At 43.3% G+C, this 21,036-nt stretch overlaps 1 protein-coding gene across 1 annotated transcript; it reads right to left on the reverse strand.

The window, feature by feature from the left end:
• Positions 1 to 1,224: 1,224 nt before the first annotated feature.
• On the reverse strand, positions 1,225 to 20,967 carry CCT5 (chaperonin containing TCP1 subunit 5). Its single transcript, XM_054985577.1, has 11 exons — positions 20,740 to 20,967; positions 18,670 to 18,730; positions 18,407 to 18,571; positions 16,895 to 17,093; positions 16,161 to 16,353; positions 15,818 to 15,967; positions 14,359 to 14,478; positions 13,369 to 13,554; positions 6,768 to 6,905; positions 2,767 to 2,947; positions 1,225 to 1,612 (listed from the first exon to the last, which is right to left on the reverse strand). The coding sequence occupies exons 1-11, from the start codon at positions 20,842 to 20,844 to the stop codon at positions 1,485 to 1,487; spliced, it is 1,626 nt and encodes a 541-aa protein (XP_054841552.1). The 5' UTR covers positions 20,845 to 20,967; the 3' UTR covers positions 1,225 to 1,484.
• Positions 20,968 to 21,036: the final 69 nt, after the last annotated feature.

The raw sequence follows: 21,036 nt of genomic DNA on the forward strand, positions 1-21,036 counted from the left end.
ATAAGAAGTCCATCTAATATACAATCTCACCCAGCCTACACAATTCCCAAAGGCACAGTACCTACTTCAAAACAAAAGTGGAGGATCAAATGCTTAGACAAAACTTTACACTAAAAATCTAGTTTGTCAAGATGCTAACATTCTGCTTTAACTCCTGTAACGCTTAGCATGTTTTGTTTAAAACATGTTGGGCATTTTTACACAGCAGGCTGTTCAAAGATGTGATCCAGCACCTGCAGCCCAACCACATCTCGGGAGTCAGGATGTGCATTCAGCCTCAAAAGCTGCGTGTAACCTCCAGTCGTTACTACATCTTATCCTGCCTCTGTCACCCTGAATCTTGAGGCACACGTAATTCCCAAGGTTTAGATCTCAGCTCTCCTCGTACTTCTCTCCAGGAGCTGCAGAGGCAGTCCTCTTGCATTAGACCCTTCCATTTGTGCAATCACAATGTTTCCCAATAGCCCTCAGTGTCATGAGAGAGGAATTGAGATCCACAGCCCGAGATCCAGATCTTCATACGGAGCCCTTTAAAATGGGCACGGGCAGCCATTACAGTGTCAGTACTTAATGTAGCCTTACAAGTTAGCAAGGTGATGATGAACGATGATTTAAGGATGACAGGCAGGACCTCTGTATCTTCTCGAGAGAGTTGAGAAGTTTCCTTGGTCACTGATAGAACCCAAAATCCAGATGTTTCAGTGGTTCTAGGAGCTGCCCTCAAAAGAGCCAGCCTGAATAAACTGATCAGACCAATGCTGTCAGGCCAATTATCACCATTCCTTGCACGGGGCTTAGTTTATCATAAAATACCCAGTTGCTAAGCAAACACCAAGATTGCAGGAATCTGAGTCAAGTAAGAAAATAAATATGGGCATCAGCATACTGATGGCACTCTACTCCAACACTTCATCTACAAACCATTGTTCTCTCCAAATCAAAGGCTTGGATTCAACTGAGCATAGGAAGTTCCACCTGTGCAGCGTGACTCTCTTTGCCTCCTGCCTTCTCGCCTACAGGAAAGGGGAGGCTATGAAATGGTGCTCTGTGGGGGGGGGAATCCATGTGCCCACAAAAACACTCAGCTGGATCCAAGCCAATGCCTTCTTTCTGAGTCGAGCTCCTCCTCTCAAATTCCATACCTTCAAACGCCCCTGTAGTGACCCAAGGCACCAATATCTGTATTTCAGCTAAGATACACACATTAGGAGACAGTTACATAAATCACGTTAATTAGTTTTAGTATCAATAACATGAAATGACCAAACACAGCAAGTGAAGGGTTATGATAAGTGGGGACAACAAAACTTCTGCTCTTTCCCTAGACACTGTATGTTTAAATACGGCACACCATAACAAAATGCAGTGATACTTCTGAAAGCCACAACAGTGATTTATTGATCTAAGAATCTGAAACAAATGCAGCCTATAAGCAATTACTAGCATCCAGCGGATGAGGGGCCACATTTCTGGGATTTATGCTTTTATTCTTCAGATTCACCAGGTCTGCGAATATCATCAATCTTCAGGATCATTCTAACCATCTGAGTGGCAAGAGAAATTTGCTGCTTTTTCCCAATCAAAGTTTCTATGACATGCTGCTCTTTCATATCTGCCAAGAGAAGAAACATTTAAAGGCATTCACTGCAGTTAAATGGCGCCCTTTAAACTCATTACAATATTCCTAATGCAATGCGTGGTAGTCAGAACACATACTGAAACCCAGCATGCTCACCCCCAGCCTGACTTGAATGCCTGTCTGAAGGTCTTTGCCACGGTTTTTAAAATCAGCTCACACCAGAGTCTGCTAAATGTAAGGCGTCTTTCAAAATGCTTTTGTATGAAGCGCATCAACAGCACTTGACACAAGCAGCGACTGGCATGTGGGGGGGGGGGGGGAGGACCAGGAATCAAAGAGGATTAGTATATCCCAGGCACTTTTTAACAGATGCTACAAGGAAGGCCAGGAAGACCTGAAGTAAGAGCTTCGTGTCTGTTGAAAAGTGGATGAGCCACCCAGGGAACAAAACAATTAAAAGACCAATAAATATGATAAAGCCAATAAATATAAAATTACATGAGGTTTCTCCAAACCAAAAAACAAAATTCAAAGTTGGACTCCAACTTTGAATTTTGTTCACTTCTTTTGAAGTATCTGTCAAAATATAAAAGAACTGGTGAATCATCTTGGACAGTGTACTTTTACATACATATCTTGGTGTTGGCTTCCTCTGGATTCAAAACCTATTCAAGTAACAGTGAAATGGACAATTATATTGAACACAGCACTTTATATACTTACCAATTGGTTTGGAGGAATTTCATGTAATTACAATTACATTGTTATATATATTCATTGCTGTGATTTTGGCCTTTGTCTAAGTAATTGTACTATTTATTGTATTTATTGGCATTTATTGTAGGCACTTTAAGCACTTTTATTATATTTACTGGCTTTATCATATTTATTGGTTGTTTAATTGTTTTGTTCCCCGGGTGGCTCGTCCACTTTTCAGTAGGTATTTGGTTCCCCTCTTTGCATAAGAGCTTCTAAGCCTGAAACTGCTGCTCCTGCAGGAGTATTCAAATTGTCCAAGGGAAGGACTCAAACCCAGTTGAAGACTCCACTTCTTCAAGGTGGACAGCAATGGGTAAGGGAAGCTAACCTACAGTAAAGTATCTGTACACTTGTTAGTTGAGTTTATATTTAGGGTTAACTGAAGCTATCGGAATACAAGGAAGACCCAGAGGAACAAGCTCTCTTACCATTTGTCCCTTTGTGCAAACAATCGATACCCAGAGCAGGGTTGTTTTCCTTCACTTGACGTGCTCGCACTTCAGCCATTGTTTGGATGGGATTCATGCCACTGTTCTCAGAAAGGGCCATCGGGATAACTTCTAGAGCATCAGCAAAAGCTCTCATGGCATACTGCTCCAGAGATGGGCACTGGCATAGAAAATAATTAGAAATTTTAATACAAGGGCAGCTGAAAATGACATTCTTTTAAAGTGGTCTTTGCGTAGCAACTTTTTAGGGCTGCCAATTAAGCTGTTTGTTCAAACAATGCCCCAACCTAAAGAGAGGATTCCTGCTTCCAAGAAGGTGCTGAGAAACTTGTTAAAGAGTGCGAACCGATGTTGGAAGTGCATGAGGGCCCGGGGGTGAAGGATGGTGTAGGACGGGGCCTGTAGGCTTGTCCTGCAAGGCTGAGCCCCAGGGGTGAAGGACAGCACAGGATGGAGCCAGGGCAGGCTTGGCACAGGCCTGTGTGGGGCATTCTGTTTCTCGCCAACATACATCCCTCCCCTATGGTTGCCAACTCCAGGTTATAAAATTCCTGGAGATTTAGCATGTGGAGCCTGGAGAAGGCAGGGTTTGGGGAGGGGGAAGGACCTTGGCAGGGTATAATGCCATAGAGTTCACATCTCAAAGCAGCCATTCCAGGGGAACTGATCTCTGTTGCCTGGAGATCAGTTGTAATTCTGGGAGATCTCCAGCCACCTCCTGGAGGCTGGCAACTCTACATCCCCTTCTGCACTTGTAGAAGAAATTCTTCTACCACCTCTGAATCTGAGCATGAGGGTATTTCTCTGAGCAATATCTCTCCACCTCTCTTTTGCCTGCATAAAACTGTCACCTTTTGTTTAAATTTATGTAAAATTCACCTTTAGTGGCTTGTTGCAAGCACAAAGCACGCTATCTAGCTCTTTCTTTCTCCTTTCTTTCCTTTCTTCTTCATAACAAGAAATCTCAGCATCTGCCTCACCAACAGACACCCCTGTGTTTAGTTTGAGGAGGGTTGCCCTAAAAGTTTAGTATTCTGGGAGAAGGAAGGCATGTGAAGTTCTAAACAGACCCACTCTCCCTTGTCTCTCCTTTGGTGGCAATGGTGGGGGGAATAATCCCAGGTGAGCGAGGGAAGGGACCAAGGATGGCTGGGCTTCAAAACCCAGCAGATGCATCACACACTTGAGTCCTTTGCTGTGGATCTTGGCTTCCTTCCCCCTTCCTTCTTGCTCCAATAAAATCTGGATCCCATTCAGAGGCAGCATCTATATGCTCTTTGACTCACCCATATTCCCTCTTCCTTAACTCTGCTGCCAGGGAAGACATTTGTCCTGTATTTTATATAGGGCCCTTTCACCCTCTTCCCCTACATGTCTTTCTTTCTCAGTCCTGTTTGGCTTGGTTCATTTTTCACATGGGTAGCTTTCCTCCCAGACTCCCCTCTGCTCCAGACTCCTTTGGCTCAGTATCAAAATATGGACAACATAGGTAGGACAGGGTGCCAGGGCACTGCTCACGTACCACTCCATAACCGTGGCTAAGAATCTCCCCCTGCTCACCTTCTTCAAGAATAGAAGTTGATGGTCACGGCAGTGCTGGAGTGGGAGGAGAGCATTGCTCTTATTTTCCAGGAGCTGGCAGAAGTGCACAGCTGGGTGAGGGGGGAATGCGATTGTGCTAGAAATCAGATCCAACACTGTTGTTGCAACAGCAAGTAGAAGGCAGCAGTTAGTTCCCACTGCCATGAATACATGCTACACGATGGTATTTTCATAGCATTCATGAAGGGAGGGGAAGGTGACTGCCATGGCACACTTTGATCTCATCAAATCTCACAAGCTAAGCGGGATGGGAGACCAAGGGCAACGGTGCAGAGGAAGGCAGTGGCAAAACAGAGAAATGAAGAAGTTACATTAAAACAGTCTCTGTAATGAAATGTGACTTGAATCTGTTTCCAGGTATAATGTATAAAACATTCTTAAAATAGTTAAAAAAAATTAATTCTCAGATTTTTTAAGGCTGTGGTTATAAAGCTTCTAAAAACTGATTTATGAGATAGTTAAATGCTTGATTGTATTTTTTATGTTTTTTGACAGCAACTTTTTTTTAAAAAGCACTCTCAAAACTTATGCAAGTCAGCTCACAAAATAAATTTTTATGTAAGTCTCAGCTCACAAACTAAATTTTTGGCTCACAACACTGCACACCTTAGAGGGAACTAGCCACCTAAACAAGAGTGAATACTTTGGCCTTCTTTTGAGACCTCAGTGAAAAACTGCTAAAAAGACAGGTAAAGAATTGACTGAGGGCCAAGCTACACATGACAAATGACACTTGAACGGCAAGCGGATTGAGTGGAGGGCAAGTGAACAGGGAGAAATACACTTGCTGTTCAAGTGTCATTCATCATGTGTAGCTTGGCCCTCAGAGCCACAGAATGCAAGTCTTTTTACAGAACATGCCCCAATTTGCATTAGCCCTACCTGCATTTTCCACTGAACACCCATAACTTGTTAAGCCAGTAATATAGATTGCTTGACTTCATAAGCACTAACATTACAGTGCTTTTACAAAAAAGTAGAGATCCAAAAACACACCCAAGTAACTGTACAGAGTTACTTGCATGATGGGGTAAGGGACCAATTGCTACTGACATTTTAAAATCATATGGAGGGGGGTGGGGGAGAGACACACTTTACTTTTGTCACAATTTATGGCCAGAGAGTAAGGTACAATAAGAAGTCAAGACTGCAAAGAAAAGGCCAATAGAAGAATCACATGAAAGGAAAATCATGTCTGCAGAAAACAGAACCGAGACCGTCCAATACACTATGACAGGAGGCAAAATTCTATCACTATGAAGGGTATTGCTGATGAAGAAATTGAATAGGAGTGATGCTATTTATTATCCACCGCAATTCTGAGCCCCAAGAAACTGGAATAGAGCTAGCTAAAAGCCCAATGGCTGAGACAGGATTCTCAGTGAAGCATCTATACACGAAGCACTAACCGAAAGAAGCCCACAATCACTAACCAAACAGCATAGGGCAGACTGTAAAAAATTCTTAAGTAGTAGCACTTGCAATCCAACTTTAGAACTATATAATGCCGTTTAGATTTTCCATTGCTGCAGGTTTTTTTAAAGCAACACTACACCACTTATTTAGTTCTTTTCAAATATTGTTTCCAATCCACACAAAAAAAACCTTCCCCCGCTACACACAAGGTACTAATTCCTCAATCCAAAATAATCAAAGGAAGAAGTTGACTGAGATGTATGACAAAACAGAAGAACTGTTTATAGGATGGAAGGGCATCTGGAATTCCCCTACTTCCTGTAATCATGGCAAAGATTCTTTCCTTACAAATGCTTTCTATTTTCTCATATGCTTCTTACAATGAAGAAGGGACCCAGTTTGGCTTCCTCTTCTCAAATGTTCTTTCCCCTTCACCCTACTTCTAATGAACTCAGGGCAAAGTATATAGTCTTCTTACGCCACCCAACGAGTCTGTCATGAATCTCAAGCTGAGAGAGAGTGAGTGTTCCTAATTTTCAACACTATTTACTGGTCCATATTGGATCCCAAAGTTCTTGCGGTCAGAACAACAGTGCAACAGTTATCAGATGCCAATAATCAGAGGATTTCTTGTAACTACAAAAAGCTTTTTCAGCTGTGGTACCAAGGATAGAATAGTTTAGTGAATTGTTCATATTTAGAGAAACATTAATGGCATTAAAAATTATGATGAACTTTTTAAAGTTAACTGTTCAGTCTGCCAATTTGTTTCTCTTATTAGTGTAAACAAAACTTGCTGACAATGAGGTACCTTTTGGTCTTGTAATCAAGTTTACATTTTTAAAATATTCGACTAATCTATGATAGCATTTAACCAGTCAAACAAAATTAAATATTAATCTCAACGTAATTATGCCTTTTTTGATCTCCATGTCACTGACTAGTCTTTCTCCTTTACTTACCTTGTCTGCTCTTTCACTGACAGCCAGCGCACAGGAGATCTCGGTAGCACCTCCACCATAAACAATGCGATTGTCACGAACAAGATTCCTAATCACGCACAACGCATCATGAAGGGATCGTTTGGCTTCTTCAATTATCTTCAATTACAAAATAAAAGCATAGACACACAAAGAGGTGAGAGGTGTAACATCAGCGTTCCCAAAGAGAACAGACAATCCCAAAAAGATATGAGCTAGCATTCACAGTTTTTTTAATTGCTATCTGGCCAAATGACAAGGTTACTTGTCTCAGCCTCTCTTCTTCAGTGGCTTACCCTTGCTTCAATCTTATCTCATTCCTAAGGCAGTGCCGGCATGCGCAGAGCCAAAGCAATGCTCTAAGAACCCAGTGCAAATTCTTCTGCGACTGCTTCTCTCTGCCTAGACAGAGACATTCTTACCCTGCCTCCCCACTTTCCCTCTGAGACCAGAAACTGCATCTAGCAGGAGGAGATGGATATTGCAAGTCATCTGGTCCGGCTCAGATGCCTCTGCTGGGAATCTGCAATGATACTGCATGTATTTAAGAATGCAGTTTTAATATGGACTTAATTCATTTTATGTATTTGTATGCCTATGGCCTAACAGGCCACCAAAGCAGCTAAAAAGGCTTTCTGTAAAAATTTAAATTAAGGTAAGGAGAATGATGAAAGCCCAAGGAGAATATGATGAGGAATATCCTGTCTGGAAGCCTTAGATGTTGCTGTTGCTGGTTTTCAGAACTTTTTTTAAAAAAGTACTATACCAGCATTTAAGTTTGCAGAAAGCAAACAAAAAAGACCTCTCTCTTGTAATGCCAAGTCCTTTATTGTGCACACAGGGGCAGACACAAGGAAGAGCAGAATTACACTAGTGGCCAAAATTGTGGAAACCTTTTGGAAAAAGTGCATTTTTGAGGTTTGATGGCTCATAACACCACTTTTTTTTGGAGTAATACCATAAAATTATATATCAATCGAAAGATAATTTAATCAAGAATGTAATGCAACAAAGTTTGTTCAATTATCTGTATGTTATATGTTAAATGTTATAACCAAATAACCAGGAAAAGGAAGCACAACTTGCTCAGGTTGATATGAAGTAGCTTTCCTTCATTTCCATTCAATATAATACAATTAAAGAAATGGCACGAAGAGTTGACTGGTCACCCAGAAAGTCATGTAAAATAGTACTACTAAGTGAACAAGGCTACAGTTATGAAGAAATTAGAAGAAAAATTGGTGGAAACTTAACCGAAGGAGGCATTTCTAAACTTTTGAAGAGGTATAAGGTGTCAGGGCTTGTTGCTGCCGCCGCTGGGCAGGGCCCCAGCTGGGCCAGCCCTGACGTCAGAGGGGCGCCAGGGATACTGCAGGACCCTACTCTATGGAAGGAGGGGCGGCATACATCACCCAGACTCCCTCTCAGTCCACTCGCTGGCCTGCTCAACCTGGCCTGCTCACCCCCTGCGTCCTCCATCATCGCGTCCTCCATCATCTCCTCCCAGAACTCTCCTCCAAACCTCCACTCTCACACTGCTCTGCTCTCACTCCACACCATCACTCCTTACTCACACCCACCACCTCAGGGCTCTTCCTAGCCACCTTATATAGGGTTTCCTTTCCCCGCCCCGCCCTCCTTCTAGGCTTGTCCCCTCTCCTGACTTGGCCCAGCTGTGCCTTCCCTCAGGTGTTTCCCTCCTACCACTAATCCCTTCCTGGCTTCCTTGCCTTGCTGGCAGGGTGGGGCTGAATGCGAGCCATCCCCAGCTGAGGTCTCCTTGGCGTTGTTCACAAGGAGCTGCCCTGGCCAGCTTCTGGGCTGCCTGCTCCTTGATGCTGGGAGGGGCTACCCATCTCCTCCCCCAGAATGCCTGTGGCAGCTCCACCTGGAGGGGCTTGGCTCCTAGCCACTCCTGAGCCAGGCTGCTGTCCTCTAGCCAGGCTGTGGCTCTGGGCTGTAGTGGCTGCTTCTCCTCCTTGGCAGGTAAGGGCTCTGTTTGGGCTGTTGCTGGGTCCCGATTCCCCCTGCCTTGGCCCTTTTCCTCTAACCTGCTTAGCCCCCTCTCTTCCCCCTGGAAGGTGGGACTAGCTGGCTTCTCCCTGCTCCCTCCAGCCTTCTGAGGCTTAGGCCTTTCGCCTCTTCCCCCTGGAGTAGGCAGGTTCTGGCTCTGTTTGCCAGTCAGAGTGGTTGAACTGTTGTCTCCCGGCTGCCCCCTGCCGCTGTCTGTCAGCAAGTCCGGGGGCTGGGCTGCTGACCCCAGACACAAGGCAACTCAGTCACTACAAAACTGGACTGGTAAAGGCAGGAAAAGGTGCACACAAGCAAGGGAAGAATTGAGAGACTGAGCCTAGGTGACAGAAGAAAATCATCGGGGTGTATACAGAACGAAATGGCGCAATTCAATGTGAAATTGAGTGCAAGGACTGTTCGGCGCAGACTGGAGGAATTTGGTCTTACTGCTAGAATTCCACGAAAAAAAATAGTTCTCTCTCAAACAAAGGTTGAAAAGATTAAACTGGGCTAAAACCCATGTTAACTGGACAGCGGAACAATGGGACAGTGTTATTTGGACTGATGAGACCAAAATCTCCCTGTTTGGTAGTGATGGCATAAAATATATGAGAAGAATCGGAGAAGGTTTGCATCCTGATTGCATTACACCTACCATGAAACACCCAGTTAGTGTTATGATATGGGGTTGTATGACATCAAAAGGTGTGGGCAGAATTTGCGTGATAAATGGCAATATAAATGCCCAAAAATACATAAAAGAAATACTTGAGCCCAAACTGAAGCCTTCCACACGTGATCTTTTCCAAGATAATGAAGCATTTATATTTCAACAAGATTCAGCTCCATGTTATGTTGCTGCTGTGTGCAAAAAGTGGTTTCAAGATAATCATATTCCACTGTTGGAATGGCCTGGGAATAGCCCAGACCTTAACCCCATCGAAAATCTATGGAGCCGATTAAAGAAATTGGTTAGTGAGAAGGAACCCTGCAATAAAACGCAATTAATAGAAGCAATAACTCTATCGTGGTTTCACATTATAACAGCTGCAAAACTAAAAAACTTGGTTCACTCCATGGGAAGGCGTTGTAAGGCCATAATTAAAGCAAAAAGGTTACCCAACTAAGTATTAACTGACATGGTGAGAATTGTTGTATAACTCATTTTTTCTGTGTGTTTCAATTTTCTTCTTTATAACTACTGTTAAAAAATTCCTTCATAGAAGTTATTGCATTACATTCTTGATTAAATTATCTTTCCATTGATATATAATTTTATGGTATTACTCCAAAAAAAAGTGGTGTTATGAGCCATCAAACCTCAAAAATACACTTTTTCCAAAAGGTTTCCATAATTTTGACCACTAGTGTAGTTACGACAAATCAAACCTACTGCAATTGTAAATAGGTTTCACAAATTGTGGCTGATTGTGCTCTGGGCCAGCAGGGATATGGTAAACTTTTCTGAAACACATTTGAGCCTCGAGAAGGAAGAATAAGAAATGGAACCAAGGCTAACCACTGGGCTAAAGGAGACCAGTCATTTAAGCATTCCAGAGGTGAAGGCTCGAGATAAAAAGGTAAGGGTTGAAGTGAAATTGAGGGTTAAGCTTCCATGTGCAAGGCTGTCAAGGACAATGAAGGAATGATACAGGAACATTTTATGGTAACCCACCCAAGGCGCTGGGGGGAGGGTGCAGAGTTGAGGAGGTATAGGAAGATGGCAGATATTGGCAGAGGTGGGTGGCAAGTGGCTCAGTGCAATACATCCCACACAGCAGGCAGAGGGCAGTGAAGCATTGCGGGAGGCTGGGCAAGAGGTTGGGATACTGTAGGAGGAGTGCCAAGACAGAGCCTAAGCTCTCACATACCTCCTTCTCTCCTCCTCTTGCTTTTTCAAGTGCTGAACAGCTCCCACTTACCCTCCAGCCTTTTTTACCCCTTTGCCACAGTTCCCCCCATTGCTGCAAACAGCAAGGTGAGTAGGGAAAAGATGTCAAGGAACAAGAGGAGAGAAAGAGAAGGGATCAAAGGGTAGGAGCTGCCATCAGGGATGGGGGGCCCTGCAACCCACTTTCAGAGGCTTTGGAACCCACTTTTGGGTCCCAATTCTCAGGCTGGGAAACACTGCTCTGAACACTGCTGTGACTCTGTGACTACGGAACAGAATGCAGCAACCCCAAACTGAGCCTAATCCTACTATATAAAAGGCTAAGCGTATTCAAGACAACTCACTTCCTACCCTGGGGCACCAACTAGAGGGTACTGCTTTGGAGGGAAGCCCAGATAAGGCAGCCAGACCTCCAGAGAGCACGCCACGGTGGAAAGCCCAGGCCAGGATCAGGCACGGAGCAGGTAGCAATGCCCTTCCTCTGCATTCACCCAGTTGGGATTAGGAACGGAGAAGGGGCAATGTCCGCCTGCCCTTCACCCAGCTGGGATCAGGAGGAGAGCAGGTGGCAATGCTCAGTCCGCATCACTCAGCTGGGATCAGGAGCAGAGCAAGTGGCAATGTCCGCCTCCTGCCTTCACCCAGCTGGGATCAGGAGCAGAGCGGGTGGCAATGCTCGCCTCCTGCCTTCACCTAGCTGGGATCAGGAGCAGGTGGCAATACCTGCCTCCCGCATTCACCCAGCTGGGATCAGGAGCAAAGCAGGTGGCAATGCCAGTCCCCCACCTTCACCCAGCTGAGATCAGGAGCAGAGCAAGTGGAAATGCCCGCCTGCCCTTCTCCCAACTGGGATCATAAGGGGAGCAAGTGGCAATACATGTCCCCCACATTCACTCAGCAGGGATCAGGTGGATAGCAGGTGGCAATGCCCACCCACCCTTTACCCAGTTGGGTGAAGGCATGGAGCAGGGGGCAATACCCACCCTCCATCTTCACCTAGCTGGGACCAGGAGTCAAATAGGTGGCAAAGCCTGCCCCCTGCCCTCACCCAGTTGGGGTCAGGAGCGAAGCAGGTGGAAATGCCCATTCCCCTCTTCACCCGACCGAGATCAGGAGCAGAGCAGGTGGCAATGCCCAGCTCCAGCTTCAACCAGCTGGGATCAAGCGCAGAGTAAGTGGCAATACCAGCCACCTGCATTCATCCAGCTGGTATCAGGATCGAAGCAGGAGGCAATGCCCGTCGCCCCTTCACATGCCAAAGATCAGGTGCAGAGGAGGTGGACATGCCCACCCACCCCCTTCATCTGGAGAAGATCAGTGACAAAGGAGGAGGAAACGCCTGCCCATCCACCCTCCCCTTTCTAGAGCCCGTTGTATTTTTTCCCACAACAGACTTTATTGCTAGTCATTACTAACAGACAGTACTGCTGCAAGGTGTTGATGAACATAGGCTTGGTTAGGTTAGAGGGAAAGCATAATGCCATAGTATTATCTCCTAATTAAAAAAAAAACAACTTCAGGACAGCTCCACCAATTCAGTTGCAATAACCTAAGGCACAAGGGTTAGCACATAAGAATTAGGACCTAGTGGAGTGCCTAGCTATTTGGGAGGAAGGTAGTATAAAGTAGTGAGTATGTTTGTTTTCTCCCTTACAAGCTAAGGAGATAGAGAACGTATACATAAATGCAAAGGATGAAGGAAGGAAGAAGCATCAAAGTCTTATGGTAGAGGATATGAGTACAACAACAGTCCCCACCCCACCACAGAATTCAAACACTTTCCAGTTCATTCCATATTCATACCTAAAATTTTAATGCGCTATGCTTCTGCAATCCCACATAGCACTGTTCATGAGTATGCCCACAAGTAGTAATAACAACAACATTCAATTTATATACCACCCTTTATGACAACTTAATGTGCACTCAGAGTGGTTTAAAAAGTATGTTATTATTATCCCCACAACAAAACACCCTGTGAGGTGGGTGGAGCTGAGAGAGCTGTGACTGACTCATGGTCACCCAGCTGGCTTCAAGTGGAGGAGTGAGGAATAAAACCCAGTTCTCCAGATTAGAATCCTACTGCTCTTAACCACTACACAAAAATGGCTCTATGTACAGCAACAGAATGAGTTTTTAAGTAACTTGACACTCATCCTGTAAGATCTTTTCTGTTGATCCTCAAGTACCAGTACTGTTAACAGTCTACTTCAAGCAAATGGAAAGAAATCAGATTTTAAAATATGATTAAGAAATCAGATTTGGCTGCCCAGTCTGCTCGAGCCTTTTCCCAAACTCTTAAACTTGAGAGCTGTTGTAGCATAGTTGTTAAGTGGCTGGGTTGCAAATCAACACTCTCGCTAGTTTGACTCCCACAACTGCCATGAATTCTGCAGGTGACCTTGGGTAAACCACTCCGCTCTAGCTCCCCAGGTATATTGTGGGAATAATAATAACACTGACTTTGTTCACCACTCTTGAGTGTGGCAGTAATATGTCCAGGGCAGTATATAACCACACTGTTGTTATTGCTATTAAACTTCTTGTTGTGTTAATTTCTAAAATTCAGGATGCATTATCAGAGAGAATCATCACTTCTTCTCACAAGCAAATAAAAGACCTCATAGAAATTGCAGGCAATAGCTGGTCAAGCTAGCCAATGAAATTAACTGAACTCACCATTTTATTTCCACCTCTAATGAAAATGGTCACAGCTCTAGAATTCTGACATTGCTCAATGACCAGCATTTTGTCTTTTGTAGTCCCAAAGGAGATCTCCCGGACAATGCCAGCAAAGCCCAGCTTTTCAGGTGTGAGTTCACAGAAACGAGGAACAATGCGTCCTCCAGTCGCGATGGCAATCAGCTGAAAGTAACCAGACAAAGTTGAGAAAGGAGAAGAATCTTGGCCAAAGCAAAACAGGACTGTAGCACAGTGGTTAAGTGGTTTGGCTGTGAAGCAGCACTCTACTGCCATGAGCTTCGCTCAGCCCCAGCTGTATTGTGGGGATAATCAGGGGTCATTTCATAGAAAACAGCTGCAAGAACTCACTAGCATAACTCATTAGCATATGCCACACCCCTTGATCAGGCCGAAATGATCAGGATTTGGTTGCTCCCCACCTGGCAGTGGCCCGATTAAGGCCGTTATGGCCACAATCCAGGTCGAAACAGGCCCAAAATGGTTCAAATTGGCCATTTTGGCCTGGATTGGACCCCAAACGGCCCAGATCGGGTCGGTGCTGGGCAGAGGAGGGGTCCTCTGCCAGGCACCGACCCAATCCTGGCGGTTTTGGCCCTGATCCTGTCCGAAACAGGCCCCAAATGGCTTCCCCTTCCCGGCACCAACCCGGGCCGTTCTGGACCTCAGCGGAAATGGCCATTTCCAGCCCGTATTGGGGCCAAAATGGTATGGACTGGGTCGGTGCTGGGTAGGGGAGGGTTCCCCCGCCCAGCACCGACCTGACCCGAGCTGTTTTGGTCATGATCGAGGCCCTTTTGTCCCCAATCAAGGCCTAAACGGGCCAAAATATCCTAAAGTCAGGTCGATGGGGCCACCTGAGCTCTGGGGATAATATAACACTAACTTGTTCACTATTCTGGGTGAGGCATTAATCTGTCTAGAAGAGCAGTATATAAGTGCAGTTATTAGTCATTATTATTTCCTTACTTCTATTTCAGGTCCACCAACCCAACGGACAGCAGGCAACTCATTCTGAAGTAGCAAGTGGTTGGCCTCATCATCAAACCCCCACTGGCAAATAGCTAGGTTTGCGCCAGTGTCTTTGATCTAAAAAAAATAAAATGCAATAACTTATTCAAGTACAACAAGCAAAAAGGGAAAAAAACCCAAAGCAAATACAATTTCAAAAAATTTACCTTTTACCTACATAAGTATAAAAACAAAATGCTACCATAGAACAATCTCGGTTCTATTTCTAGTTATTCTGTGGCTAGACCCATCCTCTGTACACCTCCTGACCGTAGTGAGTCCTATCTGGATACATCATTAGTATTTTGGTATGCCATTATTGTCACCAAGATGTGGCTCTCTTTTACTTACAACAGCCAATCTTCAATACTGAGGCGGGGGGGGGGGGGAGGCCCTTCCTTTTCCTGGCAAAGACCAATCAGGCAGCAGTAATAATATGTAAGGCTACTCTAGGGATATTGGGAACATGATTTAGCAATAATAGCTCTGATATGTAGGGAAAGATTATTACACTTATAATCTTTCTATTATTTTCAGAAAAGCCAGTGTGGTTTAAACATGGGCTCATAATAGTGTCTCATTCCAAGCAATGGTCAGGTTCAATACACACTTAACTTCAAAGCTTGTGTTCCTGGTTATTAACATACCAAATGCCAAACAGAACACCTTGTCATACTGAGTTGCCACTTTGATGAAATCTCGTATCTCATAATCCCAGAAATAACACCAGCAATGCTGCAGACTACATTTGAAATTCTATAAAAAGTACTTCAATTTCCCCTTGTACTGTTAGCCACAATGTGAACTTGAAGCAGGTTAACTAAGGCTACGGTACCCTCTGTCCTTCTGCTAGCCGAGGCAACTTCACAGTCTTGAAGCAAGTTCCTCACCAACTACTTTAAAACTTCCCTTATACTTGGAGCAGCGCCAGGACCCAAAAGAACTCAAGGAGAGTGATGCCCACGAGCAGGAGAGATCTCAACGGCCATCAAAAATCACATAAAGAAGGGATGAATTCTGCTTAGGCAGCAGATCATATGGCGGGGAGAGAAAAATAGAACTTTTGATGCCAAAAAATGTTCTGAGGCCTAGCTGGTCTCTTGCTTTGGGAAGATCCAGAATGAGGAATGAAAGCAAAAAACAAATACCTAAGAATTCCCCCTGGAACAAGGAGCTGGCAAGAAGACTGATTTCAGACCAGAAGATGAGGCCCCCATGAATGCTATTGTATCACATTGTGGAGAGATTGGGGTAGAGATTTCACTGGCCAAGGGGAGCTTGTGAAAGAAATAATGCACTATCGCCCACCCTACATTTCAATTCACTTGAATACAGAGAGTGAGTTTCAGAGCACTTTAAAAGCTTTCACGACATGTCATGACAAGAATGTATTAGAAAAAAGACAGATTCTTCTAACCTGCTTCACCATCTCTTCAAACTTCTCTTTCTCATATTTCTGTAATGCTTTGTAGTCTTCCACAGATGTTACATCAAGCTTATGTTTAGTTTTTGGCTTAGGAGGTTCAAATGGACAAGTCAGAATGGCAATTTTAGCATCATGAACTTCCTAGGAAAGAGACAGTTACATTTTAAACTGCAATACCATTTCTATTGACAAAATAATAAAGCTATTGTTTCAAGAGAAATACATAACGCATTTGAAACAATTCAAAATATTTTTAAAGTTTATTATTTTGGGGAGAGGTTACAAACTTCATTCAGAAACAGATACATCTCATTAAACAAAAAAGATCACTCACTTTAGGCATCTGAGGATGGCTGAAGTCCTTATCCACAATCACACCTTTTACCAGTTGGGTATCCTCTAATCTACCACCAACTTTGCCTTGGACTTTTATCAATTCAAAGTCAACGTCTTTGCGTGCCATGTCTGCGACAGTAAGTATTGCATTGACGGCTATTTCTGCCATCTGTCTGTGACAACGGTTAATTCTAAATACAAAAGGAAACTTCATTTCAGCTAATTTCATATAACCACAGAAACAGGAAGACAAATAAGAAAACATGCAAATACTCAGTTAGCTGGTCTTTTGAAAACATACATTTTAATCTATGCGAGTTTGCCTCTACACTAAACTCAAGAGGTCATCACAATATCGCCAAACTAAATTACCAATTGTATGGAATAAAATGAACAATGAAAACCAAGCCAATTTACACATTTAATATTTTGTTCACTTGGCGTAATAGGAACATGAACGTATTTTGAGGACTAAGTATATGAGCAGACAACTATTAGACAAAAATTGTAACAGCACAACTGCTTCCCTCTAATCACTCAATACTACAACACAACATATGGCATTTCTAGTCACAAGTAAATACTGGTATAGAAGCTACTATTCAGCTATTTCTAGTCACAAGCAAATACTAGTATAGAAGCTATTCAGTCAATATTTTACTAAGGGACTCTTCATCCCCACCAAGACACCGACAGAAACATTCCGGCTCCCAGGATTTGACACAAACTCACACTTTAGAACCCAGAGTTGTCTTTGCTGTCTGAATGAGAGGCTCCGTATTCTCTGGGTCAACAGGAAAACTGTCACTGATCTTGTCCAAATGTTCAAGGGCTATTTGAGAAGCCTGTTCATAGCCATCTGCTATTCTGATAGGATGAATGCCGCGATCCAACAGCTGTTCTGCCTGTTCCAACAGTGCACCAGCCAGAACTACAAGGGAAAAAAATTGCAATTGCTTATGGTAAAGTACTGGTACTGTGCGCTTACCATGCTTGCATCCTCCACTCAAAGTGAGGGAATGCAGTTTTGTTATGTGTGTGTGTGTGTTTTTTACCATGTGGCAAATTTCAAATCAAGTAGTTACTAGACAGAAGCAGGAATTAAAGGGTAGCCAAACAGATAGCCAGCACCTATAATAACTTGCTGGAGTCTGGCCCTCTCATATCAAACCATCTTATAAACACATGAAGTATTGTGCTGTCTGATGACAGACAATGATGTTTTCCAACAGTCCTTTCTTTATGAAGAAAGTAATCTTTCATAAAATCATATATTCAAAGGACATTCATTCAGTTTTAAGAGCATGCTTTGCACTAAACTCAGATTTTATTTTGAACCAGGTTACTTTGTAAAGAAAATCTCATTAAAACTGGAACTTCAAAAATCACAGAACTGATCAACATTAGATTAAAAAATGATTAACTACCCTACTTTGCCACTGCATGCCAGTATGTTATTTTTACCCAGGTGATTTTACAAATAAACTTTAAGCAGCTTCAAAAATTTGTACAACTGGCTCAGGGAAAAAGGAACGTACAAAATCATGTTCACTGGCATAGAACCCAGGAATTGTTTCAGAATGCTCAAAAACCTTGTGTTGTTTTAAAACGATAGTTAATGCAGAACTGCATGAAACAACTTCATGACACCTGTTCTGGATGGATAATCAGGGCAGTTCTGCTGTTATGATAATCAACTGGCTACCAGCAGTACTAGCATCTGATCACCAGTAGTAAAATATATTATGCATACATTTATTTGTTTATATCCTGCTTGTCTCTCCAGTTGGGACCTCAAGCAACTTAGAACATCATTCTCCCTTCCTCCGTTTTCTCACAACCATCCTCAGAGGTAGCACAGTTTGATATGCCCAAGATCACCCAGCAAGCTTCCCTGGTAGAAGTGGGGATCCAAAGTCAGATCTCCAGGCATCCTAGTCCAACACTCTATTCACTACACCTCACTTGCTCTGAAGTTCTCAGCTCTTTACCCTTAAAAGGTATGACCAAGGCTTGGTTTCTTTAACATTCAATCACAGGCGTTCTGAATTTGTAATCAAAACTGAATCAGAATTTGATAAAGATGAAAATTATGACTGAAATACCTACTCATAACATACAATGGTTTCTGACCGTTTTTGAATCGTTATGGTATTTTATACTCATTTACTTGTAAAATAATCTGTTATTTGAAGTCACTTTAAGTGATGAAATCGCAATGGGACTTCAACAACTGAATCTTACCAACAACCCCTGTGGTTCCATCTCCAATCTCATCATCTTGAGATTTCGCCAACTCAACCATAAGTTTTGCAATCTGATGCTCCACATCCATCATGCTCAAAATGGTAGCACCATCATTGGTCACTGTCACATCGCCATCCTTGTCAACCATCATTTTATCAAGACCTGCAGGAAAAAAATTGACAGTGGAAAGTCAGGATAAACAGAAAAACCCTGACAAGCAAAAAGGCTAAAAGTTTACAGTATTAAATCCTTATGCTCACCATTGGGCCCAAGTGATGTTTTGAGTGTATTTGCTACTGCCTTGGCTGCCATTATGTGAGACTATTTTTAAAAAATGAGAGAACAGAGTCAACATTACTAAGTTCTAAAGATACAAGGTTAAAGTTCTAAAAATACACTTAACAGTATTTAATCAAGTAAGAAAAATATGTTTTTATTCCATTAACCAGAACCAATCACTGTTTTTGCAGAAACATTTACTCTTCACAGACCCAACGCCATCATTTTTGGAACAGCAACTGTTCTAATTTCTTTTTATAATCAATTTACATCTCTGCATGGAGGCACTGCCCATAATGAAATAGTCTCAGAGAAAACGCAATAACAAGCTAGTGGTTAGGGCTTAGATGCAGGTAACCAAAAATTAACACTTCTGTTACTAGAACTCTTTGATACTAAGTATTCACATTGTTCTCTAACTGCAGGCATTAGCTTACAAGCTTACTGATAACTCATACATGGATTTTAAGGAATTCTTATGGCACTCTGTAACACAGACCAACATTACCAATGGGAAAGGTTGAGATAACAACGATTTGTCTTTGACCAATGTACAGACCAATCCACGCTCACTGAAAGTCTTACTATTTATAATCAGGCTCCCTCCCAAATTAGCGTAGATTGGATTGTGGATTCCTTTTTGTGGCCAAGATTCAAACTAGGGGCGTGACGTGACTGGGTTTTACACTGGAAGTACTATGGTGGCATACTGTTGTTATGGTACTGCGAGTGTTTTAATGAACCTAATTTTAAGGAGCTTTAAGGAGAAGCAGGATATAATTTGAAGCAAAAGACAGCACCTGAAATTCAGCATCACTGTACTGGGCCATTTTTGAGGTTTCTATGGCCTGGTTGAAAGGTTTGAGAGACACAAAACAGTAAGCTAAGTTCTTCAGATAGCAAAAATTGCCATTTTTAATGCTCCTGTAGGAACCCACCCTCACATACTAGTTTACCACTTATATGCCTTTTCTTTATAAATTAGGAAGGGGGATTATCCATATTTATTTGAAGCACCACACTACTGTACTTTCATCCTACTTTTTAAAAAGTAAAAAGACTAGTCATATTTTTGTGCTGCTTTGATGGCTTAAACAGCCATATCTGCACACAGGTAAACACACATGTTCATACTTACAACATCAATAATCACATCCACATCAACGTTAGACTGAAGCACCATATACACAGGAAACACATATATCCATTTATAAGAAAAAGCAAACAAGCATTCATTTTAAAATTAAAACCAGGGACCAGCAGCTGGCTACATGTGTGGAGGGGAGGAGGCTTAAAAAAACTGCATTCAACTGTACATACAGCACATGGCCACACAAGGCCTGTTCACAGTACAGTAAATGTACAAACATCCTGCACATATATGCATGCATATATTTATTTGTAATGAAGAGCCACTTTTCAAATGAAACGGGTCCAGAGCAGTTTAGAAAGTTACTTGGGTAAAGGTTTAGGGACTACAGTCTATACTGCTGAGTACAGCTTGTACTCCCTGTTGCTGTAAGTAGATGCCTATCATATAATTTTTGTGAGAAAGACAAACAATAAATAACAGAAATGTGGGGTTTACTTTAGAGGACACGATCAGCTGTATATGCTCTCAAGTAACATGAGAACTGCTTGACACATGTATGAGAAAAACCAAGTGCACTTCATACTGTGTGTTAGGGTTGCCAGCTTCCCGGTGGTGGCTGGAGATCCCCCAGGATTACAACTGACCTCCAGGCCATAGAGATCAGTTCCCCCGGAGAAAATGGCAGCTTTGGAAGAGACTCTGTATGGTATTATAGTCTGCAAAGCTCCCTCCCCTCCTCAAGCGCCTACCCCCAAACCACCAGGAATTTCCCCATCTGGAGTTGGCAACCCTGACCTAGCCCATGCACAAAAAACCAGGCACGCGCTCACTGTAACGTGTGAACAACCCTAGACGTTCCCTGCTGGTTCACGTGCACAAAAATACTGGGCTAAAGTACAGAAGGCCCTCCACCCCGTAGACCTTACCCCGGGGGGGGCTCCCCTCCGCCTCCCCTTACCTTGAGGGCCTCGATGCCTATCGTGCGAGTCTTCCGCTCCTGGTCCTTGAGGATGAGGAAAGGCCTGCCGTACTCGTCGAAGGCCAAGGTCCCCATGGCCGACATGATGGCAAGACGGAAAGGGGCCTTTTTTCTCCTGAGGGAAACGCGGAGGCCGCCCAGCTACTAACGGAAAGAACGGACAGAAGGCCGCGTGGGTCCGCCCGGCCTCGCGTTCTGCCACCCTTCTTCTCGCGAGACCTCACAGTTCGCCGGCCCCGCCTCCTTCTGGAACCGTCCAATGAAGAGCGCACGCGC

Source organism: Eublepharis macularius, chromosome 7 (genome assembly GCF_028583425.1).
Source record: "Eublepharis macularius isolate TG4126 chromosome 7, MPM_Emac_v1.0, whole genome shotgun sequence".
In the NCBI taxonomy this organism is placed as follows: Eukaryota; Metazoa; Chordata; class Lepidosauria; order Squamata; family Eublepharidae; genus Eublepharis; species Eublepharis macularius.